This window comes from Ambystoma mexicanum, chromosome 7q (genome assembly GCF_040938575.1).
Source record: "Ambystoma mexicanum isolate Mex_15411 chromosome 7q, UKY_AmexF1_1, whole genome shotgun sequence".
In the NCBI taxonomy this organism is placed as follows: domain Eukaryota; kingdom Metazoa; phylum Chordata; class Amphibia; order Caudata; family Ambystomatidae; genus Ambystoma; species Ambystoma mexicanum.
In genome coordinates, this window is record NC_090941.1 from 133,543,489 (window position 1) to 133,570,948 (window position 27,460).

At 46.2% G+C, this 27,460-nt stretch overlaps 1 protein-coding gene across 1 annotated transcript in view; it reads right to left on the bottom strand.

The window, feature by feature from the left end:
- The window catches only part of DCT (dopachrome tautomerase), a 107,774-nt gene that overhangs the window by 66,804 nt on the left and 13,510 nt on the right, over positions 1–27,460 (bottom strand). Inside the window, exon 2 of the mRNA XM_069639929.1 lies at positions 12,640–12,939. Within this exon, the coding sequence (XP_069496030.1) occupies positions 12,640–12,939 (300 nt within the window). The remainder of the gene's footprint in view (positions 1–12,639; positions 12,940–27,460) is intronic.

Below are 27,460 nucleotides of genomic sequence, written 5' to 3' on the forward strand. Positions count from 1 at the left end.
TATCCCAGCGAATGTGTTACAAATTAGTGTTTAGCCATGAACATGTAGTGAGAGACCACCTTCAACAAAACATTTAATTCAATTGACAGTAAACATTTTTTAAATAGAGCGCACACTCGCCAATTAGTGTGTGCCTGGAGCGAAACCAGCCCAAGCTCATACCTAATCCAAGCTGCCGGGATACATTTGAGGTGTAATAACGCTCTCCAAAATTTGGCTTCCCATTTGGTAAATTGGAAGGATGAATCACAAGGAATGGTTTCCAATCCATACATTAAACAAGGTATGGTTTTCATTTTCCAATAATGCCAGGCCAGTTGAATTGAAAATCTCCCGTATCTATACAAGATAATACAAGCTTGGGAGATGGCTGTGACCAGTTTAGCCTCCACACACTCCAAATGGCCCTGTGCCTTCCCTTTCGAAAAACATTACTAGGTAATTGTAATGTTGTGCCACCATGATGGGGCAGCTATTGATGTTCCAAACCTGCGCAAGAGGACCATTGCGCTTAGGTGAATATTGCACAATTTGCGTCTTTGTTATATTGATTTTTAATTAATTTAGCTGTATATACAACAAAAAGGCATCAAGTAATCGCTGAAGCCCCATCTGGGTTTTTGATACTAATACGAGATCATCTGCATACATTAATGATTGGTAAGTATTAAATTTGGGTGAATCGGATGTTACTTTAGACAGCGGTATACTGACATGAATATAGTAATTGAAAATGACAGATACCAACGAACATCATTGCTTCAGACCACGATACGTATCAATATTCTAAGAAAGTAATCCATCAATGGTGATACGAACACAAATTGTTGTATTTGAATGTAATGAATGTACGATGTCATATAGGGAACTTGGGCAAGAGTCTCTTCCTAACTTAGACATTAATATTAGTCGACTGACTGAATCAAATGCGGAATTGAGATCTATAAATTCAAAGAAAACTTGTTGTTTCCGAGCATGGCATTGGGCTTTAATGGTGTTTAATGCCAGTAAATTGATATTTGTGCCCATTCCTGCCACCAAGCCAGTTTGATTTGGATCTCATAGATCACAATTCCTCCTCCAATCATTAAATTCTTTCAAAATCAATTTAGTGAAGATTTTACCTGGTGCGTCCAACAACGCAATTGGGCTATAATTTGATGGTACGCACGGGTTACCTTTTTAAATATGGGGATAATTGAAGTTCTCCATGTTGGTGGAATGAGTCTTGGTTAATATTTCTTTGAAGATAGAGTCCAGAATGAGTGCCCATTTATGAGGATTCATTTTAAACATATGATTGGACAGTCCGTCAGGTCCCTCTGCCCTTAAGCTACTATACTTTATTATCAAGGCTGCAATATTATCATATGAGGACTCAAGCTGCCAAGCTGATTTTGATATTGGTTCATATTGAAGCTTAGCATAATCCGAGTCGGCATACAATACTGAGAAATGTGCAATCCACTCGTGTTCACGGACACCATTTATTTGCGTATCTCCTTGTTGGTGATGTGTATGGTTATTCAAGAGATGCCACATTCCAGCTGAATTCTTGTTACATATTGCCTGGGCCATTGCTTCACTGTCTTGTTGAAACAAGAGTGCTCTACGTCCTCGCAGCCAGTTTTTATATTTACATTTGGCAGTGGCTAAATCTCGCCGGTGAGGAGTTTAGCAGAAGTCTTTTTGTTTTCGTGAAACATGGGTTCGATGGGTTTCATGATCAAACACATGGGGATGGCAGATTCCATTATTATGTAGAATCGTGTTTTTTTTTTGCAAAAGTAATAAATCAGGATACTGTTTTGAAAGCCTAGATTCCGAATTAATATCTATAGCATTCTTGAATATATCTAATGTGTTCACATTCCAGATTAATCTCGATCGTGCAGAGTTTACAGTTAGTTGGGGATAACAATGTATTCTTGTATTTATTTGTATGCAATTCCATTCCAATTGAAGAATCAACAGATTGATCACTATTTGGATGATCTTTAATGGTTACATTTTTAATTTACTGGAAAAGTTTCCGACCAACATAGATATAATCTATTATTCTAGTAGTCGGTCCCCGATGCCATGTGTAATGTGGCGGTGAATCACCCGAGACCGCACCATTGACCATGATGTAATTGCGTTCACTCATGAAGGTGATCCATTTTGGCACAGTTTGATTTTTACATTTCTCCTTCCAGCAGTCTAAACTTTAAATCTCCAACAATTATATGTAACAGTGGAGTCCAACAGAATACTATGAAAAATATTAAAATCAAACCAGCAAAAAATGCCTCATCCGATATTGCTGCAACATTACGATAGATGTTGATCAGGGCAAGGGACATTATAATTAGAAAAGCTGAATGTGTGCACCCACAGAAGCCCAAGGAGCAACCCTAAAGCCACATTTGATATGCACCGCAACGAGTAGACCGGACAATGGTCTACCCCCACTCGGGACAGCCTGTATCAATGCAAGCTCGTAGTTTTCCCAAATTGGGGTATTGACTAACCATGTCTCCTGAAGTGCTCTAATGTGATACAATTTGTGCATGTCTTTAAATGAGGAATGTAGATGGGCATTACCTCGAGTGTTCCAACTTACAATTGTTAGATTGGACAATGTCGCACCGATTGGTGGTTACCGGTGCAAACTCACATTTTTTGTTAATTACGCCTTTCTGCATTAGAAAGGCTGTAGATATTTAGTTTTGTTTTAGGGATTTGCACTCTTGCTTGGATGCTCTCCGGGTCTTCAGCTAATAAAAAGCCCATGTCAAAGAGTTGCATCTTGCAACACCAGATTGATTGCCAAACTACCCCGGAGGGAATCCATACTCTTACTACCGATGATAAACTATCTGAAATAAATTGAATTTGATCAATATCCAAAGTAGAAATATGCTGCAACTCCTCAATTTCCCCAAAGATGTTTAAAACACTCTGCCGATTTAAATCATATACTGGGTAATTGCCCTCTCGACATTTTAAAATAAATGTAAAGAAGTTCTCGGTGCAGATGTGTAAAGACTGGAGGGGGTGTCTGTACTTCTGCTCTCTATATGGTAGAGGAGAGGCACAGAGGACCCCAGCCAAGATTCTCTATAGGGTAGCAATGGATGAGCAATCAATGCCTAGCTTCTCAGGAGGTGATGAATGCAGGTTCTTAAGTACAGTTTAGTCCCCAAGCCCCACAAAGGAATGTCCAAACTCTACTAAAAACAGTCTTTATATAATATTCAAAGGTATGTACACCATCACAATAACTCACTTTGTACTCAGAAGTCAACAATGGCAAATATATACAATTCTAAAGTAGTACCACTAATATTATCAGACCTCTAAAGTGCATCTACTATACTGTTAAAATGTCACAGAGATCCATAAAAAGGAAACCAGCAATAGAGAGGAGGGAAAGCAAGATGGTTGAAACAATAGGCAGAATACTGGCCTCTAACGTTAAGCACAGTTCTGTGTGGAGAACCCCCCTCCCCACCTGGGCAACCTGTAAAATAAAGATATAGCACAAGCCCAGTCCATATATTGCTCAATAGTCTTATTATCTCCTATAATGTTTTTACCCCCCCCCCAATGTACCTGGTGGAGTAGAGTTCTTCGAAGAAGCGTTGATGGATCCTTCTTGAGTGACCCCCTTTCAAGCAGGAGTCACGGATCGTCGAGAGGCGTCAAAGAAAGTGAACTTGGCGTCGATGAGAAGTTCGAGGGTGCCGAGACCACGGCGTCGATCCAGGCGGTGCTCGTCGGCGACGTCCTGCGAGGATGAGGTGTACAGGGCACCTCAGCGTTGGATAGTTCTGGACCTCGAAGGGTCCCGAAGAACTGTGGCCCAGCAAGGGTGTCGAGTCGAAGTCTTTGTGGCCTTCAGGTGGCGCGAAACCCACCGGCGGATTCTCCTCGGCGCGTCAGCGGCCTAGACTCTCCAGCAGGATAAAGCGGTCGTCGGTGCAGACAAGGGAGTTCTTCGATTTAAATGTTCTAAGGCAAAGAAGTGGGCGGCTCTGGTCGTTGGCGGCACAGCGTCAAGCGGTCCCCTCTTCTGGGGCAACACAACTTCGACGGACTTCCAGCGGTTACACAAACCTGCGAACCCTGGTCGACAGCAATGGACTTCGATCTCCTCGGCGATCCAGTCTACGGTCGGCAGCCTTTCGAGGGTCTGACTCCCAGGGAGCTTCGGTGAAGGTCAGCGGTGCTAGATGGTCCCTCGGAGCACGGGAAGAGGGCGCCTTACTAGGTCCTCTCTCGGATCAGTCTTCGACGAATTCGGCAGCTTTCAGATCAGGTAGAAGCAAATGCAACAGCAAGTCTTCTTCCAGCTAGGCGTCGAGGATCAGCAGTTCCAGTTACTCTTCAAGTGTAGATACAGCTTCTGAAAAATTTCCAGTGGTGAGAGGTCCCCAGATATACGATTCTGCCCCTCATCCACACTGTTGGGTCACACTCAGCAGCCAATCATACAGAAGGGCATTTATGCAGTCAGTCAGCCAGCCAATCAGGCACACAGTGCATTCAGGCCATCCTCCTCCCTCTCTCACAACAAGGAATGTGGATTGGGACAAGTACCCAGCCATTCAACACTACACACTGCATTCAGGCCAGTTTCGGGCAGGGCTGTCTCAGTCTTTGTCTTTCATACCAGAAACCAGACAGCCACAACAAGAAGTGCATATTGGTCACACTCCATTCACCCAGGTCCCACCCACAGGGTGTACCCACAACATACAGTCACTGGGAAGGTTCCAGCCAGTCTGGACTTTACAACAACACCATATAAGGAACTTCCACCCAACAGCCAGTCAGGGGGAAGGGACAGAGTCAGGGCTTCCCAGGACTTTGGGAAAACAAGGTAACAGCCAATAGAATGCAAGAGGCCACAGGGGCCATCTTGTTTTCCATCAGGAATCAACTGATTCCAATGGCTGGGCCTGGGTATCCCAAAAAAGAGGATACTGAGAGCACCTGTCAAATTCAGCATGGAGCTGCCACCAGCCCATACCCTGCTCTGTGGGCCACCCACAGGTGCCCAAAAGGGGCACAGGGTTGACCCCCCACCCATGGGTGCCATGAGGGTATCCCATGGGTCTGTACACCAAACCAAAAAACAGGAAGAGCTGCACTGCCAGGAGTCCCACATGGACTCCTGGCCAGAAAACAAAACAGAACACAAATGAAAAAGGACTACAGGACAAGGGCAGGGAGGCCCTGACCCTCCAATGCATTTCCCGCATCACAGGATGTACATGTCGGGGGTGGACGGCAACTCATTTCTATGGGGAATCCATTTAGGTTGTGCCGTCTTATCACAATTCTTTGGTGCATTCTGTTCCTCAGACCAAGCTCTGCCTTCAGGTCTCAGGAATATGTCTGTTTGCCGACATGGACGTGTCTCTGTGATACCGTGAGACATGGCTACCGCGGCAACTTGCAGCACTGCAGGATTGAAGAGTGCTTTGGCCAAATTATTTCCTATGTAATCATCTACTTTCTTTTTTATTTCTTCAATTGTAACTTGTGTCATGCCTAACTCCTTTAGGGGACTGGCCTTGGGTAATGGGGCAAAAGACAGTTCTTGGTTGTGGTACGGCATCACTCACGGGTTGCTGGGACCTTGGCAAATCTTGTGGGTTGTGACCTACAGGAGTGAACAAGCCAACAGACCAGAGAGAGGTCAGTTGGTATTATTGCTGTTAAGATGTTAGTTCCAGATTTAACAGTCTCCTCAACATATTCAGCTGGCAAAGCAGGGTCCTTCAGATGTTTCAGGGCACTTACCAACTGAGAAAGAGGAGAAAGTGAGTTTGTTGAGCCTTGAGTAAGTCCAATAGCACTAACTGGTGGTATGCACAGGTTATCAGCCAACCCCTTCTTCAATAATTCAGCACGGGTCGCTGGGATAACCACATCATTTTTCTGGGATACCTGTGTGGTAGAGGTTTTCCCCAAGTGCTTTAAAAAAGGCATTGAGTGTTTTGGGCTGCTTTAATCCCGGCATGTTCTTTGTTTTGTTTTTATAAGTGCAAATTATTTCTTTTTGGTAAATTTGACCTTCCTGGCTTTTAATTGCTGTACATGTCCTGTGCTAGATCGTAAGGATTCATCAACTCTTATTGGTTAATGGATTCTTGATGTCTTCCGCACCACTAGCAAGCAGCCGATTCCCTTGTGAATCAATAAAAGGTTGTACTATAGGCAATTGTTCCAAATCACAAATAATGCCAGGAATTGGTGGTAATGGACATCGCAGTATAGCCAAAGGCGCTGCAGCCACTGGTGTTTGAGAAGCAGAAACCACAGCCTTTTGTGCCTCTACACAAACAACCGATTCACTATGCACCACAGATTGACTGAATATAGCTCCTGTTGTCATCTTTAACCAAGTTCTGAGTGGATAGCCATTTCATTGGTTTCTCAAATTGGTGCGTTTGATTAGCCAATTTGGAATCTAATGATTCAAACAATTTGCATAAGCTAAAAACAGCAGTGTTTATGGCTGTAAGCGCTGGATGAATCATAAGCAATTGTTGGCATGTGTCATCAGTCAGAGGGATTATTAGGTCGAGGAGTAGGCAAGGCAAAAGATTGCAACATGGGATTCGAATGCGCCAAGGAATGACTGGTCATGGAAGTCTCTAGGGTCACACATGAGGTTGATTTCGGACTGGGCGTGATGTTTGCTTCCCCCAGTGAGATTGGAGATTCGCGCTGACTTGCATGAATAGATATAACAGACTGGTCCGGATATAAGTGCAGAAATTCGGTTGGTGAAATAATCATGTCTAATTTAGATAAAGCGTGTCTATTTTTTAATGACGCTATCATGGCGACAGAGATGGGCTGTGGGTTTGCTCGCCCTAATGGCGTGCAATTTGCTGCATGGACTTCCCCTATGGTCAGGGGGGTAGGGGGTACCCACACTTTTTGAAGACGTGGGAAGTGGATATGAAGTCAATACTGCTCTGTTTAATTGGATATCAAATGGGAATCTGGTTTGCATATTCCCCGAGCAGGCAGTTGGCGTACATGAGTAAGCAGAGAAGAAAGGTTGAAGGTTTGCAGCCGAACAGGGCATGTCTGTGGGTATAGGAACAGGGCAAAAGGAAGAAATCGGTAGTGTTACAGGTGCAAGTAGTGGCATATTTGTGGTGAGTTTGTATGTTGAAAAGGCCATCCTTTATACACAGTATAAGCCAAAACAAATGGTGATAACAGCTAGTAACACTTAAGCACTTAAACACTTGAGCAATCAGAATGGATCGTACTCTGACCAATTTTAGCACCAATCCCAAGTTATCGAAGGGGCAGCAGCTCCACAGTTGGCATTTGTAAAAATAAAGGAGAACACACAAGCTTAATCAAATTCCTGTTTGCGGGATGCGCGTTTCAACTGTGTTAATTTATGGGAGCTAATTTGGTTATTACTTATTGATTAATATTTTATTTCTATTGCGCTCACATGTGTTTCAGAGCGTGACAAGGGAGGGGAACAGGGGAAAACAAAACAGCGCTCTTACTAGGCCCAGTGACATTGAGAACGCGCAAGTGCATGGAAGGGGGGGGGGGGGTGGAAAGTGCGAAGCAGAGGAGAAACAGATAAATAACAATTAATAATAAAGGCAACAAACAGTGGTAATGCAGCCAGCAATTTGCAAGTGCTAGGTTTAAGGCAGCAGACAGGGTAGGTCAGATAAGTGCAGGAAGAAAAAGGGGGGGGGCCTGTATGGGTACAGATACAGACCCCAGTGCAAAGGGTGGCCCGGAGGCAGTGCGGGAGGGTGACAGGATGATCAGGTACCTGGGCCCAAAAGACAGGGTGGCCAGGTGCACGGTGCCAAGAGAACAGATCAGCAGGGGAAGAGGGGGAGCAAAGGCAGAAGAAGAGGAAGGTCTTGAGGTGCTTCCAGAACTGGAGATGGTTCTCCTCAAGTTTTAGAGCGGCAGGGAGGCTGTTCCAGAGGGAGGCCCCAGCCGAAGACAGATCTACCCCCAGCTCGTTTCTTAGAAAAACGACTGCCCCTGAGTGAGTTGGAGGTAGAGGAGCGAAGAGCTCGAGAGGGGAGGTATTTGCAGAGGGATAGCTGAAGGTATTTTTGGACCCAGGCAGCCTTGTGGACAATGCAGAGGGTTTTGAATTTAATCCTTGCATCAACTGGGAGCCAGTGAAGAGATTTCAGAGCTGGAGAGATACGATCCCAGGGCTTGAGGCCAAGGACAAGTCTCACAGTCCTGTTCTGGATTAGTTGCAGAGGGCGGAGAGTAGAGGCAGGTAGATTTAGAAAGAGGCTGTTACAATAGTCCAAGCTAGAGAGAACCAGAGCTTGAGATACCATGAGCTTCTGGGGGAAGGAAAGGAAAGGCAGAGGAAATTTGACTTTTTAGAGACCTCAGATGTGGGCGGAGAAGGAAAGGGTGGAGTCAAAGATGACCCCGAGGTTCTTGGCCTCGCAGGTGGGGGTAGGAGGAAGGCCAAGGGAGGCCGGCCAGAGAGTGAGGGGAAAGGATGGTGAAGGTGAGCCGATGAGGAGGATCTCCGTCTTGCTGGCATTCAGACAAAGATCATTGGCGGCACACCAATCTTGAATGGCAGTTAGGCAATCAGAGATGAGGGAGAGGAGGTGGCAGAGGGCAATGCAGTGGGCGAGAGTTGCCAGGTATTGGTTGAAAAGCCAGGGCGAGAGGTTAGACCGCTGGGGAACACCACAGGTAGAGAGGAAGATAGATGAAAGGAAGGACCCAAGTTGGACCTGGAAGGGTTAATCTGAGAGGAGTTATGCAGTAATTGTGCAATGCATCACCTTAAAAGTAGTATTAGCACTAACCACGGACAGACAGTGAGAGATTATAATAAACTTCCAGCTGATTTGTTATTTCCTAATGACAGTGAGATATATTAGTATTCCACTCACCCACAACCCTCTGCCTAACAACCCAACGGCCACTTTATATGGCACAGCAGATTATTCAATATGGGTTTCTCTATTTTGCTTACCAACTTGTATTAAGGTACCCCAACCGCCTATCCGTCCCCACACTTTCGAACACACTTCCAGGATGCGCAAGGGGACTATTGGACGGTGGCGGGCCGCCCTGGTCGCATGGAAAGGGTCTCCTCCATGGGAGTAGGGACTATATCCAAGGATTCATCGCAGCTATAAGACGTAGTCACAACTATATCATTACACAGCAGCGAGTTTTCCTTCATTGTGGATTGAAATACTTTATATTTTGATTGAGCAATTCTAATATTGAGAGGGTGGTTTTCTCATATTGAGAGAGCTGTTAAGTTGCACTGTCCAAATAATGATCCAATATGCTTCCCACGTGACCTTCACATGCAACATTTGGTCTGAAGTAAAGTCATATGAAAGTACCTGATAAAAAGCAGAACTTTAGTATTAAATTCAAATGTAAAGGGGACTGAAAAAGACTGGAAGAGAACTGGTGGAAAAGGTTGGACGCAAATGCAGAGTTAAGGTAAGTAGGAGTTAAATAGAATAATGGGAAGAATATCCCAAGAACAAGGCACACAAAAATTGAGAAGCAAATCCAAGATAACTGAGGAGCATAGGCAACTATATTGTGAGACAATCAAAACCCAAACAAATAGTCACAATGGGTAGCAAAACCGTAAATGCATTAAACCATTAGGAAGAAAGAAAGAGTGGATTGGCAGGACTGTCAAAATATATAAAGATGGGCAAGATAAGAGAATGTAAACCTAAACTGTTAAACAGGGTGGACAGGAACATTCTTAAAGGCCAGAGATCTTGGGCAATTAATTGTGCACGCCCAGCTGTAATTGCCAACAACACAACTTCATTCACATCGAGCTAGTAATCACACGATTAAACTCAAAATTGCAAAATAATTCTTCATGACATAGCTTGGATACTACGAAGGAGAAATAAAATACAAAGAGGAAAGCATCAAGACGCAAGAGTAAAACGGCCAGCTGGATAGTAAAATTGAAACAAAAAAAGGAAAGGTGTTCATAAGAAGATCGTTGATGGTGCAACTAACAGACTATAAGATGAAGGACCAGGTGCAGAAACATTTACGAGGCACATTCGGGGAAATAAATGTTCTCACAAATCATGCTGCACTTAAACCTTACCGTTGTAGGATTATGTAAAGGTGTACATATTTGTCCAGCACTGAAGACCTGCCATTGGCAACCAGATCCATATTAAAGATTCTTCTGCAGGTATAAGACATGATCAAATGCTAGATGCAAACAATTGCTTAATATACTCCTATGAAAAACCACAACAAAAGAGAAAGTACGAGTGATAAACCAATAAAAAAGGACTACAATAATGGTAGATCCTTACTATACATCTATGCAGTGGTATATAGTGTGGCATAGTGTGCACACAGGCACATTTTGCCACCATTACACCTGTATAGATGCCTGGTGAATTAGTGGACAATGGACATGTTGAAAAAGCAGGCACTGGATAAGATGAAGGGGTATGGCATATGAATTTTTGGTAGTCTGCCAATCCATAATAAAACCATTGAGGGACGAAGTCAAGAATTTAAACGACTCCCCACTTGGAGTGGTCTTGCAAACTGCATTTTTGTCTAGAACCTGCACACAAATTGTAAGTCAGCCTTCTGGGTTAATTGGAATGGGGATTTAGGAAAAGGTGATCCAAAAGGGAGCTGCAAAGGTGGTATAGGGCCAACTCTCCCAGCCCACCCCACTCGTGATCTACTGCTCAACCATGTACTTATGTTGATTCTGGTAAACCTCTTCCATTCTTACCCTTTCCATTCAGTCCTCTCCATCGTACCTACGAGTAGTCCTTTCCATTAACCCCTTGGATCGATGCATACTTACTATTGCCTACTGCCCCTAGATTAATGCGGACTACTCAGAAATCCACCAACTTAACTTCAAATCGCTGGTCAGAACCTACATTCCCCAAAACCATTAACCTAATCCTCAAACATGCACACTGATTGCAACTCCATGATCGTCCAAACTAACCCACAGAAAGAACTCTGCAATCTACTTCAGCTCTCTGCTTAATGCTTCCCTTAGTTTTAGACCCTAAAAGGTTCCCACTCTGAAGTTGTTGCTCCAACATGGAGTACCCCATTTAATGTTAAAATCGTCCACAAAACTGAAGCACAGGGCAAGGAAAGCATTCTAAATACACATTAGTCCACATATTCACTTGGGCATGCCTGGGACAAGACTCCCTTTGAGCATTTCCATTTACCAATGTCACATAAAAGGTCTGTCCAACTTCCATTAGACCATTACAATAGAAAAAGCTCTGCGGCAGGAATAAAGCACCGTGAAGTTTCTAGCATGCAGTTGCATGGTTTGCAGTAGTGACCGTGTTCAATATGGCAGGATATTTTTCACATGCAATGTTCCAACTCATTCAGGAGCTTTTGCCAGAGGTCTTCATTGTCTGGATCTTCAACAATGTTTTACCATGGAACTGGCTTGATCTAGTTTGGGATTGTCCTCAGTGACTTGCAACAATGAGACTCAGCACTCAGGAAAGAGGGTAAGACCTGCGCATATGAGCGTACCGATCAGCAAATAAGCTACTTAATGCCGACGCACCCAAGCATCACATCATAGATGTTGAGTGGCGTACTAGAGAAAACAATTGCGATAAACAAAAAAAAAAACAAAAAAGTACTTTTTCTGGACCAGATGCAAACGCTAGTTGCATCATTTATTTCTAAACAAAGCATTTAAAAAAATGCAGGAAAGAAAGATGCCAAGGTTTCCTTAGGTTGACAGTCATTACACTTCGAATTGGATTCCTGTACTTCCTGTATCCTTCACCAATACTAGGTTGAATGCAGAGACAGTTCTATACATAAAAAGCAAATATTTGGAAACCTCCCAGGTCAGCCTTGCTTGCATAACGTACTTGTCCAACACACGTGAACCCATCCTATTTTAAGATCTGTAATTAACTGGAACATTAATGCAGGTTTTTAGAAAATGTAGGGCAAAGACTTGTCTACGGAGCAGGTGGTTTCTTTGATGAACGGCCAATTTGAACTGGGTTCTAGCCTTTGCAATGTCACGTTTCTAGCATAAATCTTCCTTTCAGTATAAAGTGTCTGCCCCATGTTACGTCACTGCAGGTAGGCGGCCCATCGTTTATTGTACTAGAACATACAGAATTACATAGATCATACATCTCTGAAATGGTGCGAGACATAGAATTGAATGATTACCAAAAGCATAAGACTTCTGCACACAAAAAGACAGCAAATGAACATCTACATAGAGCAAGTTGAAGTGGTGAAACTAAATTGGCCTTTGTGTGTATTTGGCACTGCAAACCACAATGTTGGTTTAATATTCACTGTACTTACTTGATCCTACAATTGCTATTGTTAGTTGGCTGAAATCAAAAAAGGAAATTAAGTAAACAATGGAGGATGTACAAACTCTTGTAATGTAGAAGCATCACTAATAATTTTAAGAGCTTGAGTAGACATGGAGTGTAGCGCAAGGTGGTTCCCCTCACCCCCCATGGTTCCTGCATCTTTCTAATGCAAATAAGTTGCCCCCTCACCAAAGTTCCCTACCGTATTACAATCATTTGATAGTTAGCCAACAGAAGAAAGAATTTCACTAACCTAGTAGCGTGTCCCTGACCGAGTAGTAATGAAGGTACACAAAGTAGTTGTATATGCTGGTATTAACCACTTGAGGTTCCGTTCCATTTGGTCCGAGGATGCCCAGCCAGTGCTGCGTAGCTATGACGTAGTCTGGATGAATGGTGTTCTTCGCACGATCCAGAGCATCCAAGAATCGCTCTCTCTCCAGGGGAGTTAAGGAATGGATATCCTTCCGAACAACAGGCACTTTCCTTTGGTCGCAGTTGGGACCAGTCCAGCCAAACTTGCAATCGCCACAGTTGTATCCAGAAAAGTTTCCTGTTGAAAGGAAAGACGAATATTAGTGTCTGCATAATGCAGTGTAGAAGGAGGGGGATTCGTTTTCTTCAACTGTGCAAAACAAAATTAGGTTCCACAGAAAGAAAGCATATATCAATACACCCAACCAAGTGCGAATTGTAAACTGAAAAAGGTACGATTTCTTGGAACGCAATTACCAGGGAGTGTATTGGTGTCTCTCGGAAACAGACCAATGATTAAAATTCTGATTCAATAAGAATATCCTCTAAGAAAAAATACAAATACAGCTTATGCAGCAACTGTTCCAAGCAAGCAATGAATCAATATTCCACCCCCAATATCAATGGCAGGCTACCTTTTCTACCCCGGTAAAGCACTTCAGGGTGGCGGCGTATGCTGTGTGGCAGCTCAGAACCGAAGGACTGCTCTTCTCTGCAGGTCTATTTCCGTCAGGCTGGTGTTCAGTATGAACACAAATAGTGGCTAGGATCTCAGCTAAATAAGGAAGTCCATATGGTAAAAGACTCTAGGGAAGTTGTGGCGAAGGGAAAGCTAAGGTGCACCCATCCATGTTGAATAGAATTCCAAGCTTGCTCCGGATCACTAGTCTCCCATACTCAAGGTTGGCTCCCAGCAGGATTCTGGCTCCTTAAACAGCCCCAGGGGTACAGTGCCCAGCCTCTTTGTAATCCACTTACAAAGTAAATGCTGCTTTCCATCTTACAAGCACGGCTACTGGCGGACTTGTAATGAAGCCCCCTGTGATGCAGTGGCACCCCGACCTCCGATGAGCGTAGGCTTTCCTACAATTTCTGCACATTTAAAAGTGCATCTTGCGTGGAAATTTGGTATGCGCTTTTAAATTGGCAGAAACGCCCCCTGATTTCCTCAAGGAGGTGAAAAAGGCCATCTGAATGGGCGCGCATATAAAATCCACAAGGGACACCTGAATGGGCACATTTTAATAAAAATGTGCCCATTCAGGTGTCCCTTGTAGATTGGGCTGCTCTTTTTTGGGCGCAAGTGATGAGAAGTTTGCGCAATTCATTTCTTGCATTGATAAGTTTTGAGAATCTGGCACCCTGAGGATTTTTTTTATTATTTTTTTAAAAATGGAAATTAATTTTAGGTTTCCTTGCAAAAATGGCCGTTTTTGCGGGATGGCAAAATCGCTATAAACTGGATGGTTTGACTATGCAGTCCAGATGTATTGGTCGGCTGCCATGATAGTCCCCCTGACGGTGGGCCTGCCACACTGTACCCCACCCAATTAAGTTCTCTTCTGCTCTGGGTCACTGCTCTCCCAGTCTGTCTCGCACTGTATTTAACAGGCCTCAGCCATCCTCCAACTCCTTTGGGATTTAACGGCCTCCTTTCGTGGGAGGGGTCAGCCAACTGCCCACCACGTGCACTGGTAAATGCAGACTTGCTCTGCTGCAGGCCACTGCAGGATGGCTGAAACGCCTTCCCACCCTGCTGACATGGGATCTTGTGTCCCATGTCAGCAAGAAGCTCTGACCCCCCCCCCCCCCCCCCCATCTCCCCACTCCCCAGGACAAGTCTCACCCCGAACAACCTCTGAGGACTAGGGGTTTAACGGTATAACGTTATAGATACCGTGAACAGCTTAAATGATAATAACCATACATTCTTTATACCGGTATACCGTTTGAGCCTACAGCTATTATGTGAGCATATCAATCTGATTTGGAAAGGCTGCAGTAAGCAAGTGCTGCAGAGTCTAGATCTTGCACTGTGGGATGCGACGTCTGCCAAAGGGGCCTGGTTTGGCAGACAAGAAAATAGGGAAAGTGAAGCCACATTAGTAAATGCAGCTTTGATGCGGTGACCACTCTGATCAGTAGTCAGTTAAAGATCAGCCAATTTGTAGTTTTTGGCACCAATTTGAAAGATGGGGAACTACATATCCCAGAATTCAAATGGGGGAATGAACCGGATGCCCTTCCGATGCATGTCCACAAAACGTAGTTCTGTAGACCGTATGAACACTGGGCCTAACAGTGCTTTGTGCTAGCTATAAACTGCCTTCGCTTGATCCTTCACCTGCCTTCTGCATAGGGCACTGGACTCAAGCAAGCAGGACAGATTCTACATTACATTTGAAGTATCCAGAGCAATAGGGGCGAGATATTCCTCTGGTCTATCCTTGATTTGTGACACCATCCATTAAAGTATTTGTCCGTCTCAAGGGTCCTATTGCGCTCAGACGTGGGGAAAATAATGATGGGGCTGTGGTGAGGTGGTGGTGGTCTAGGCCTTATTTGTGCCGATATGCATTTTAACTTTGTCCTTTTCAAAACGTTTGTGCCACTATCTTTAAGAAGGTAAATGAACATGTACTGAAAGAAATCAACAGCGCCCATTGAACGCGGTCCTGTTAGGATTACATGGTCAGTGGCGACTCCAACATCAGATAATACACCAGGCAGATGGTAAGCAAGCAATAGTGATTTGATCAAAATGCAACCTCGGTGAGTGCGTTGGCTATGACGTTTTGACAAAAGACACAATGACATGGCCTTTCAGACCTCACATGAGTGACTTTTCTCCCTTGAATGGGATAAAGCGTTACTAAAACAAACTTTTAGGACTGATAGCAGCAAGGGGTCATGATGCCCATGCCATGTGGTTCCAAAATAATGCAGGTTGAGGCCGATTTTCAAAGTGATGACCTACTGGGGACATGGCTCTGGCCTGTATGCACCAGCAGGCCATCTTTCCCCTGTTGCCATGTCAGTCGGATGACTGTCACTCACAACTCAGATTGTATTAGGTTCTTACAACAGCAGTGTTATAACGTTTAATGATGGAAGGAAGAATTGTATATGAGCAAACAAGCACCAGGCTGCCAAATGCTCAGACCTGGCTGCTTTCCTACTGCTGCCACATAAGGGGCAGGAAACCTTAGCCGCTATTCTGCAAGGTGATTTCATTAGACCTTTTGGGAGCTGCAAAATAGAAGGGTAAGCCAGGACCTGGGCTGGTTCCGATAGGAATTGGTATACAAGGGAACATCAATTGCTTAACTTCAAATGCTGCCTTTTATGAATTCAGCTGATAAATCGGACCAGGATTCCCCATCAATGTTACGCAAGAATCAGAATGTTCCAGTCAACCATTACTGAAGCCAAGCAACATCCACCCACATGAGAACTTCGGCCACAACAGAATTGATCCCACTCCACTGACATTATGCTATGCATCATAATTGGTGCAGGTATCATCCTCCAATAACCACTGCAGAGTTGGGTTTGATCCAACGTCCATTATATTAAGAGTGAACACACTTGCATTGCACATCCCCATTAAACAGTTTAGGAACATTTAGTGGATACTGCACTGAATGTGTTTGGCGTATCTTTTCCAGCAGAAGTTGAGGGGAATATCACACCTGGTCAGAATTGAGCATTTTCTCATCCTACCAAAATAAGAAGTGGAACATAACTGCTGCCTCGCCATTTCTTTCAGATGTCCCTTAGGGGATATGAGGTGCCTACCAATTTTTCTCCCACCATGCAGACCATTTGTCTCAATATTAGTCAAAATAGAGATTTGAAAATAACGGAGGTGAAGATGTTAAATGCTACCACAATATTGCCACATATGTGGTGTGGTGTGGTGGGGGCGTGGCCAGAAGGCAACCTGTGCTCAGTCTGTCGCCCAAAGAATCCTACAAATATCCTGTCTCCAAGGGAGCGAACATCACATGATTTAGAAGCCCCCACCAAGCCAGAGGGGGAGGAGGCGGGGGTGGGGAAGAGGTTGCTCCAGGGAACAAGAGGAGGGATGCCTTCTCACAGGAAAAATTGTGGGGAGGGCCAGCTCCACAAAGGAATTTGTTGGCGTCAGGGAGGCGCAATGATCGAGCGGCTGTACTGCAATATGGCTGTCAGGAGCCAATGCGGCCTAAATGCCAGCAGGGACACCAGCGAGTAGGTACCACTGCAAGGAGAGATGCTTGTACAACAATAGGGTGTGCAACTGCAGCAGAGATCAACAGATTGAGGGAGAAAAACCCGCGGAAAGCTGCTACTGCAAGCAATCCGTCAGAGGCAAAAAGAACACAGGCTTCTCTGTTAAGTCACGCTCCAAAAGCCCTTGTAGGTGCACAGCCCAAACTGCGATGCAGGAGCTTCAGAGGCCGGCCATAAGGCCCATCTGAGCACCGGCGTACCCAGACCAGTGTAGGTGAGGGGCCCTGTAATCAGACCGGGAGCACAGCCTAGGCAGGCGGATGCAGTGCCACTGAGGGGTGGTCCTCTGCCGGCACAGATCAACCAGAGGCAGTCCAGAGGGGTCCCAACACTGCAATAGGCCGGAATGCAGGTCAAGGAGGCGTTAAAGTGCTAAAAAAAGAGCAAGGACGCGAGGGAGCGGGAAGGCGACATACAGAGGGATCACTCATGACCAACCCCTTGAACGGAAAGGACTCCACGTATAAAAAGGAACACAAAACCCAGCACAAAAAGAAGGCTACTTGGAAGCTCCCAGGCAGGGGCTACCCCACCGGACTACAACCGCAATACAGTTTACAGAGCTGTTATGATAGGAGGTAAGGAAAGACAGCCCAAAATAGACTGCCACAGTCAGACTCTTAAGGCCTCTCCCAGTCGCAGGGGGATGCCTCCCCCAGCTTGGACAGAATCGCAGAGATTCTTCAAGCAGTACAGAGCAGCAGATGAGATCTGGAATACCAGATCGGCACAAGTATAGAATCGAAGTAACGGAGAAGGAAGTCCAGGTCCTCAAGAAACAGGTGACCATGCTACTGCAAGCAACTAAAACCCTAGAAGGCCAGGTGGATGCAAAAGGCTTGTCCCAGTGGAAGAACCTGCGGATAGTTGGGCTACATGGTGGGAGAATCCATGGAGTGGTTCTTAGAAAAGTGGCTACTGCAGCATCAAAAAGGTCTGTCGCAGTGGAGCGTGTGCACACTGAGCCCCCGCATAGATGCCCGCACTGGGGGCCATCCCTTTACCGTTGGTAGCCAGGATAAAATATAGGGATCGCGATGTGCTCCTACAGACGGCCAGAAGAAAAAGCCTGATCAAACTCTGTTCTGGTGTTCCCGAACTATACGAAAAAGTCAAGAGGGTCTTAAAATGCAATGGGCTATGATATATGCTGCTGTATCGAGCAAGGCTCAAAATTATGTGGGAAGACAAGCAGTGGTTCTATAACTCACCAGAGGAGGCATGGGAATGGTGGGAAACCGAAGGCAGCTAGTCCAGGGGACTGCCAAAATGCAAGCATGGCGAGTGGTCCCCATCCATCAAGAGCAGCCCTGTAAACCAGACAAGGGAGCCGGAAAGGGAACTAATTTAACAGGACAGAGCGAGCTAGCGATGTTGGATGACAATACCATAGAGGAGTAAAAGGAAAGAGCGGCACCAAGGGATGATGTGATCGAGGCGATAGGGAACTCTGGAACATAGGCAAAGAAAAATTGACTCCCAAACAGACTGCACTGGACAGGAAAGTCACCCAGTCAGCCTCCGCTTCGTATGATTTTCCAGGTAGCCTACTTCCATTTTGGCTACCAAAGTTTCGTTTCAAAATTGCCCTCCCAGCCCCCATTGTGAAATTACAATCTTTAGGTAACCCCCTTACTGCGCAAGTGCATTGGTTGGTGCCTATGGTCACGCATAAACCACTTCGCAACTTTGTTGTGCCTTATGGTCGATCATCGATGCCCTTACCACATGCTGCCCGTAAGCTACATTGAGACCCCTTACTATCTTAGGATGCTATTTAGCCTACTCTGAACCTATCTGCTCTTGCTACCTCAGGCTAAGGCCACCCAACCCAACCTGGCCGTGCCTTCCACTACCCACAGCATATAGCATACTACCCAGCATACAATCATGCCCATAGCCCCTTGCAAGCTCGCCACCACCACCTGTTAGGGAGAATTCGCTCTTTAGGCTGAATTTCCTAACCTAGTGAGTCCCCCAGCAGCTAGAGTTTGTTTTTTTCTCCTGCCAAGAGCGAGACTCTTTCTCCCACTCTTGGACATGATTTATGGTGTTCCTTTGACTGTTCATGTGTTTTATGGGCTATGGGGTCCTTTACTCCATAGGGTCTCATGTGTTTTTACTATGTGTGTTACACAGCACCCTCTGTGCAGTAACACAGGAATGTCATCGTGATACCCCACCATAGACTCCATACCCTGGGACTGACTACTGCCTCCCCGGGCATGTAAAGTCACCATTGGCTTTACTGGTCCCAAATTATTAACAGAAACCGGTACAAACCATCATATTGTGGACGTACTGTCGGGGCAATTTGATTGCCCCGTCGTCTGTTAGTCGAGGGGGCACGTCTCAGTCCCCACTGATCGAGTTTTGGCTGGTGGCAGTGGATACTACTTTTTATATTCGACCGCGAATATATCCCTATGGGATTTTCCCATTGTTCGAGGCTACCAACTTTAATTATTTAATTCTCATAGCCTCGAACATACCGCCGGTTTATTTATTTAATATTAACTCGCCGGTTGGTATTTTCTGCCAGGACTCGATTCTATAATGGCGTTTGTGTTCTCTTCTGTGACTCCAACCCAAGTCGAGCCCTTTGTTCCTTTTTTCGGGCTTCTCCACAGAAGCCTCCAAAAGTGGTGCCACTCTGTCTGGCAGGGGGTTTAGGCACCCTGGACTGAGTTACCTTGGTAACTCAAGTCGCACTCTTGTATGATTGGCCCAAGTGGTGAGCCGGCCGGCTAACCACTTAGCATGTTTGATTGGCAGCTAGGCTGAGTGAATGGGGGTATGCTGCATAAAAGAGGGCTTGGGGGACTGGAACTTAAGAAGTCGCCACAGGACCCGAGAATCTGACGAGGGAGAAGCTGAGCCGACCTACCACGACGACACCACCGGTGGAGCCCTGCAGAACCGACTCACCACTTCCCGACGACAGAGAAGATCTCCCGGCTGGAGAGGCTTCTTCCCCTGACTGGTGGGCACAACCAGTTTACCTTCTTTCCTTCGCACCCCAGACCGGTTTGTGGTCGAACTGCCCGTGCCAAGCACCCCGGCAGCCGGATAGCCACTTACCACTGAACCGCGAATCAACGGACCGCTCCTTGTACCTGAGAAACTACGCGGCTGGTTTCTTCCTTGGCAGTGCAACGGACTCCTGTCTTCCTCCCCGACGAGATCCTCTCTTCCCCCGGACGAAGCACCGACTTGCATCCGCTGCCAGGAACAACTGCCCCCGCTGGAGTGTTCTCACCGTGTCCGCCAGGCCTCCCTTTCTAAAGATTGCTACAAGGTAATAATAACCCCTTAACCTTCTGGACTGGCCGCCTTGACCCTCTAACGGGTCCTTTTCTTTGGTCCAACTCCTTTTTGAACCGTTACAAGACTTTTGTGTACTGCAACCGTGTGACCTTGGACACATTCCGTTTTTATCCTCTTAAAGCGGATCCGGACTACTGACTCTGAAATCACGGTGTTACTTTGCCTTCCTCTCTTGTTGTGTTTGTGAAAAATTGTTGGGATCTGTTTCAATTTATTCTCTGCTTTTCTCTCCCTTTTTAAAAACGAATTATTAGAGTGCCATCTACGTTAAGCACTCACCGATGTCTGAAAATAAGTGGGGCTTTACTTAAGACTTGTCTAATATTCTTTTAAGGGAGTGTATATCTTTCAGTGACCGTGTTTTTGAATTGCTTACTATTAGTGCCTGTGTGTTTTTCTAGATGTGGTTTTAAATAAATAATTATATCTTTTACACCAAGCACTGGTCCGTGTTTACTTGTTCTATTGTGCTCTCTTGACCTATTGTGAATACTCTGTATACTGCCTAACTCTTCTTGAGGGAAGTCTGACTGCTCAGCCACAGCTACCAAGTGAATCTGTGTGGTACAGACTGCTACCAAGTGGGTTTACTGCCAAACACCTGTAGTCCTAAATCTTTTGCAGTGTCCCAGAGGCAACTGCACAGGTTTCAGCCTAACACCACCACACTGCTCACTCTCCTTGCAACACTCACGGCCCTCCAACTCTACACATCTATCTGGCCCCTCGCACTCACACCACTTAGCCCACTCCCCAATCCAACACAACCCGCTGCCTCGGACACCTCACAAACTCACATCGCACAGACGCACCCCCTGCACCCTGCATCGCCAAAATGCATAGACTGGATAGACTCAGCTCGCACACATACCACAAAATTCAGCACACTACCCCCTCCCATTGAATACAGAAAATACAGATTGAGCTCCCACACTGTCTCCAAACACATCCATCACACTGGACACCCACGAACCAATACACACCCCACAATATCACCACACATAATACATCAGCTACACCCACCACCCTCACCTCTACAAACCACACACACACCTCACATCAAATGTGCCCTCCTCAATGTCCGCTCCCTCCCAGCTCATGCATCTGATATTCATGACCTCATGACCAACAACAACAACATTGACCTACTAGCCATCACAGAAACATGGTTACATGAAGCATCAGGCCCATCCGTCGCACTTGCACTACCACCTGGCTTCACCATACTCAGACATGACAGACCTGAACGAATAGGAGGCGGAGTAGCCTTCATCTACAAGGAGAACCTCCAGCTCTGACTTGTTAGTCACTCCTCGACCAACAACTCTGACCTCTTATCGACCAAACTCACACTGTCACCCAACAGCACCATCAACATTCACCTACTATACCGTCCCCCAGGCCTCACCCCTGATCCTCAGGAAAACATCATCCTCAGCAATAACATCAAAAGCTCCACCAAAACCCTTCTTCTAGGAGATCTTAACCTGGGATACAATGATGCTAAAGACAAATTTGCAGTCGCCTTCTCCAAAGAACTTAGTGACCTAGGCTTCACCCAAAAAGTAGAAAGTCCCACTCACACCAAATGCCACACTCTAGACTGGATCGCAGACCATAATTGTCTCTCCACTATCACACCTCTAACTCATCTGCCATGGACCGACCACAACTGCATCGAATTTTCGATTCCCATCACCAAAAACCACAAAACTCTGACCCCTGCTATCGCTGCACAAGTCAGAAGTTCTAAAAAACTCAGATGACAACCTGCACCCCACCTCAACACCCCCAAACTAGCACCCCCTTTCGCTAATGACCCCAACATTCTGGCAGACATCTACAAAGATGTCGTCACTAAAGCCATCAATAAAATAGCACCACGCGAATGGAAAAAAGAAATCACTACACACCAACTCCTGGTTCACTGAAGAACTGCACTCAATGCGTTCCCACAAAAGAGCAGCTCTAAAAAAAAAACTGGCAATCCAACCCTTGCAGCAGCACCAAAAACGATTTCAACGTAATCTCCAAACAATATAAAACAGCCATCACTGCTGCCAAAGCCAACGCCTTCAACACACGAATCTAATGCCAAATCGCATTCTAAAGAGATTTTCGCCATCTTCAACGAGCTCATCTCCCCACCCCCAGTACACCGGATGAAATAATCAAAGATGAAGCCTGGTGTACCAGCATTCAAGCTGCCATGCTACACAATTGACTTCTCCAAAAGAAAATCAGAGACCACTGCAAAGCATTACCCCAACAGACAGGAACCAAGCCTACTAACGCCCCACCCTTCTCGCCCAAGCCCACCATACCCGACTTCTCTTTCAGGGAAGTCACTGAAATAGAAGTTATCAACCTACTTAAAAACCTCAAACCCTCCTCATGCAAAGGCGATATTTGCCCACCAAAACTCGTCAAGGACTGCGCAGACTGCTTTGCGCCACTCTTTATGGCTTTTATCAATGCATCTTTTAAAACAGGTATTATCCCTGCTAGCCTCAAAGAGACTTGGGTCCGGCCCCTCCTAAATAAAACGACCCTCGACCCCCTACAACCAAACAACTACGGACCAATAACCACAATGCCATTCCTCCTGAAATTACTGGACAAAGCTTCACATTGCCAAATCCAGCACTTTCTGGAAACCCACTCCATCCTCGGGACTAGGCAATCAAGCTTCCGGAAAGGACACAGCACAGAAACAGCCCTGGTGGATCTGAAGAGTCAGATCACCTAAATCATGGACAAGGGCAAGCCAGCTCTTTTGCTCCTTCTAGATCTCTCAGCAGCTTTTGATTTGGTTGACCACAAGACCCTCACCTCACACCTCACATACTCAGCCAACTTCTCTAAAGAATCAGCGCTATGGGTCACCTCGTACCTAGAGGGTAGAGCCATGAAGGTCTTCTCGGACGTTGCCAACACCACTCCCATGAAAATTCACTGCGGGGTCCCTCAAGGATCCTGCACTGCACCCACACTTTACAACTCATTCACTAAACCTCTTTTTGACAAACTCGACTCATACGGTATCACATACACGAACTACGCGGACGACACACAAGTACTTCTACCCCTCAGGCTCATACCACAAAGACGCAAAGGTACTCCATTCGATCTACTCCATCATCCAGGCCTGGATGGCAGTTAATGGCCTCTGCCTCAATTGAGACAAGACTGAAATCATGATATTAGGTCAACAGAGCGCCCTAGACAAACTGGACATACTGTACACCAACTTCTCCATTGACAACTCTGTCATCCCCGTCTCCACAGCTCTAAAGACACTGGGGGTATTCATAGACTCCTCTCCATCTATGACCAGACAAGTCAGCGCAATCACCTCCTCATCCGCACATAGCACTAAACTCAAACGTCATCAAGCCATACCTCTCCAAACCCAACTGCCTCTCCATAGCCAGAGCAACCATTGGAGCCAAGCTGGACTACTGCAATGCCCTTCTAGCGGGCACATCAGCAAAAAACCTGAACAGACTCCAAGTCACACAGAACAATGCTCTCCGGGCCGCTCTTAGCATCCCAAGAAGAGAGCATATCTCCCATGCCAGACACTCAGCCCAGTGGCTCCCGGTCAAAGAGCGGATCACACTCAAAATCCTCACCCTCACTCACAAATGCCTCTCTCTCACCGCCCCGTCCTATCTATCATAGACCATATCCAAACCCTCCTCCTCCCGTCCCACAAGGACGCAATACACCAACTTACTCTGCATCCCACGCATCAAAAAAGCCAAAGCCGGTGGCCTAAGCTTCCCCTACATTGCCGACAAGACCTGGAATGCTCTTCCTGCAGACATTAGAGCGGAAAACTCGCTACTGATTTTTTTCAGGAAACTGAAGACCTCTTTCCTTGCACTATAATAAGTGACTTTCGCAAATCCATGTAAATATACTGCATTGCAAGTTGTACAAATCATATTTGCCACTGTAAATAATGTACTATGTCAATATTGTATTATATGCAACCAAGATATGTCTTTAACAAGCGCCACGATGCCCCCGGGCTGACGTGCTCTCTACAAATCTGAATAAATAAATCTTTGTAATCAACAAGGAGAGCTTCCAACACCGTGAATGGGTCAGATGGACAGAGCAAGGAGTGCACCTTGTCGGATCCAACCACTGACCGCAAACCGGGCAGCATACAGAGTCCTTGTGTCCCCCTGCTCCCTTCAGAAGGTGAACCCAAGGGCACAAGCCCCAAACATGACATTGGAGGCTGGTTCTTCTTGGAAGGGGCATGACTAGCGTCAACGCGCAAGTTAAAGTTGGGATTGTTGGAAAGTTGGGGGGGGGGGGGGCAAGATGTAGGGTCACACAAGAGGTAGAGCGTGCAAACAGTATTTCTCCAAGAAATGGACCTAAACAGATCTGCCCTTCAGAAGGTGAAAACCAGCTGGGGATTGGGGGGGGGGGGGGGTGACGCTGGAGACAAGCATAGCATACTCCTCGTATGAGAGGGGGGTCCCAATTTGGATAGCAAGGGGCTCTTCTAAAACCAGAAAAGTATTATGCGAAGAGGGAAGTACTCTTGTAATACTAGGGATAGGAGAAAAAGTGTGCGACTAACTTGTATGCTCCCAACAGACAACACATACTTCCCAGGGGTAGTCGGCATGATGGGAGGCCACAGACACAGGGAGCATGTATTGGGTGGAGACTTAACTGTGCTCTCAACCTGCAATTGGCTAAATTGGGCCCGGAGGACGAGGCAAAGTGCTAGCCTCTAGGACCTTGGGTCAGATCCCGTCTGATCTTAACCTGGTGAATATATGTTGACGCAAGGGGCTACTACAACCCCCACAGCACATTTATTAACTGGTAATAAGAGTACAGTTCCCTTTGTTTCGGCAGGGTAAGACGCCAGGTCACACCCAACTGAGGACTACTATGATTTCGGTCATCAGTACCACAAGCGGCTCGCACCTGGAGGCTATGGGCAGAAGTGCTGGACAGGCCTTATAGAAATGAGCAGCCGTTGAGTAACACCAAGTTCAATGAGGGTTCATTGGAGGACTTTGGGGTGCTTTGGGAGACGTTCAAGGTGACCGAAGCTGCACTATCCTCCACCCTTAAGGCAGAAGACAGGATTAGGAAACTAGGCAAGATGGTGATGGGGTCGCTACGTGGGGTAGAACTTCTTCCGGAAAATGTGAACAAGCAGGTTTACGGAAGCACGATTATAGTCACCACACAACTAAGCTTCACAGGGACAGAGACAGGGCAAGGCATCTCCTGGCCCGCTTCTCAAGCGGGAACAGCCACAGAACCTCAGGACAGGAGTCTAGAGCTGAAGCAAGATGGTATAAATGCAGTTTTTCACTACTACAAGCCTGTATAGTAGTTCTGGCCCAGAGTGCAGCACAGACCTGGAGGTACTTAAACAGGCACCCCTTAACAGACAGTGACAAGGTTGCTTCTACATTGCAAGAAATCCTGTCAGAGGACAGGATGAAGTTGGCAATCGAAGCCCTGAGGAGCAGGAAAACACCAGGAGTGATGGCCTTCTGTGGAATTTTACAAGGTATATTCCGACATATTAATACCAAACGGAGACGCCTTTGTGAAGCTGCCATTTTTAAAAAGGAATGGATACCGACATCCATGAGGGCAGCAGTTATTATCTGGTTACTGAAACCAGGGAAGGACTCGCGACGCAGTGAGTCATACCACCTGATACCCCAAACAGACACTAAGATACTCGGCAAAGTACTGGCATCTAGGTTATTGAAGGAGGTCCCTCGTCTGATCCACAGGGACCAGTGTGGCAGGAACATGACAATGAACCTCCAGTATATTATAGAGGAGACACAGGACGCGCAGGAGGAATTGGCCATGGTTGCTGTAGACGCGGTAAAGGCCTTAGACTGTGGTAGGGGACTGGCTATTTCGTGTTCTTGCGCGGAATGCTCTTGGCCCAAAAACACTAGGGTGGATAAGGTTGTTATGCATTTATACAACCCCTAGCCAAGAGTTAAAATGGGCAACATAGTTTCCTCTGTGTTGGCAGCTAGAGAAGGGCACCTGTCAGGGCTGCCCTTTGTCCCCCATCCCATTTGCTCTAGCCTTTGTCAACTGACAATCAGTTTGTGGGAAAGTGGCTGGTGCCAGTGGAGTAGAGCTATAGGCTTGCTGCCGAGTGCTGCAGAGGTTGCCAGACTAATCAAGGACTCAGGTTCTTCAATCCCGAAACGTCCTCTGCTACAATCCTAATGAGTGAGGCGTGGCGATGGCGAGCCCCGTTGATATTTTGGGCAGGCTCCCGGTGCTTGCACTGCCCATAAACACCACTAGTAAAGCCTGCAACGGCCTACAGGTATCAAGAGAAGCAATACCATCCATGTTGATTAGATCTGCAAAATCAAGCGCGGTTTTACTCACGTTCGGCGAAAAAGCAACTTTGAAAGACTTGCAGCGGAGCACCAAGCTACCTCCAAATGCTTAGCCGCTCAAGCCAACCCGCCACCCTTACATTTCAATTGAAGCTAGGAAGGGTCACAGAAACTTGACAATAGCAATAGAAGACAATCAGGCCTAAATAAATATGCAGCAAATAAACTGGCCACCACAACACAAGCCACAGCCAAAAAGAAAGAACAAGAACACCACAGACACAGCCAGAGCATAGACAAGGTAACTGCCCAGATTCATGATGTGCCAAACTATCAGCGCACCTCAGTACAAGCGCAGTGTAGCCACAATCAGGAACCCAAGCCAGCCAGTATACCTCACACGGCCAGCAGCCAACGCTGACTGCCTACCAGAAGATATACAAAATGGAGTCTAAGGGTGCCTACCAGAAGCACCACACATTTATACTACCCTAGGCGAGTCAGCTGGTCTCTGCTGCCCCCACCAGTCCTCCACCCTCTGTATGGTCCTTTAACAAGTCAAAGGGAAACTCAAGGTTTAGCCATGTCCCCATAGGCTGCAATGGTTGCCATTAAGAACCATTAGCCCCCCCACACCCTTTTCCAAGAACCAGGAAAATCATGCGACGCATCTCAGACCACTGAGTGCACCAAATAAACAAAACAGTTGTGATCAATTTTGGGCACTCGGAATCGTTCAAGCGGCCACACTGGAGTGCAAGTGCCGAAAAAGCCTCCATTTCTGCATTGTGGGGGCGAAAGCGAACCTGGAGGGGATTTTTGTCCATTTTGCTTAGCTATTGGAAATTTCGC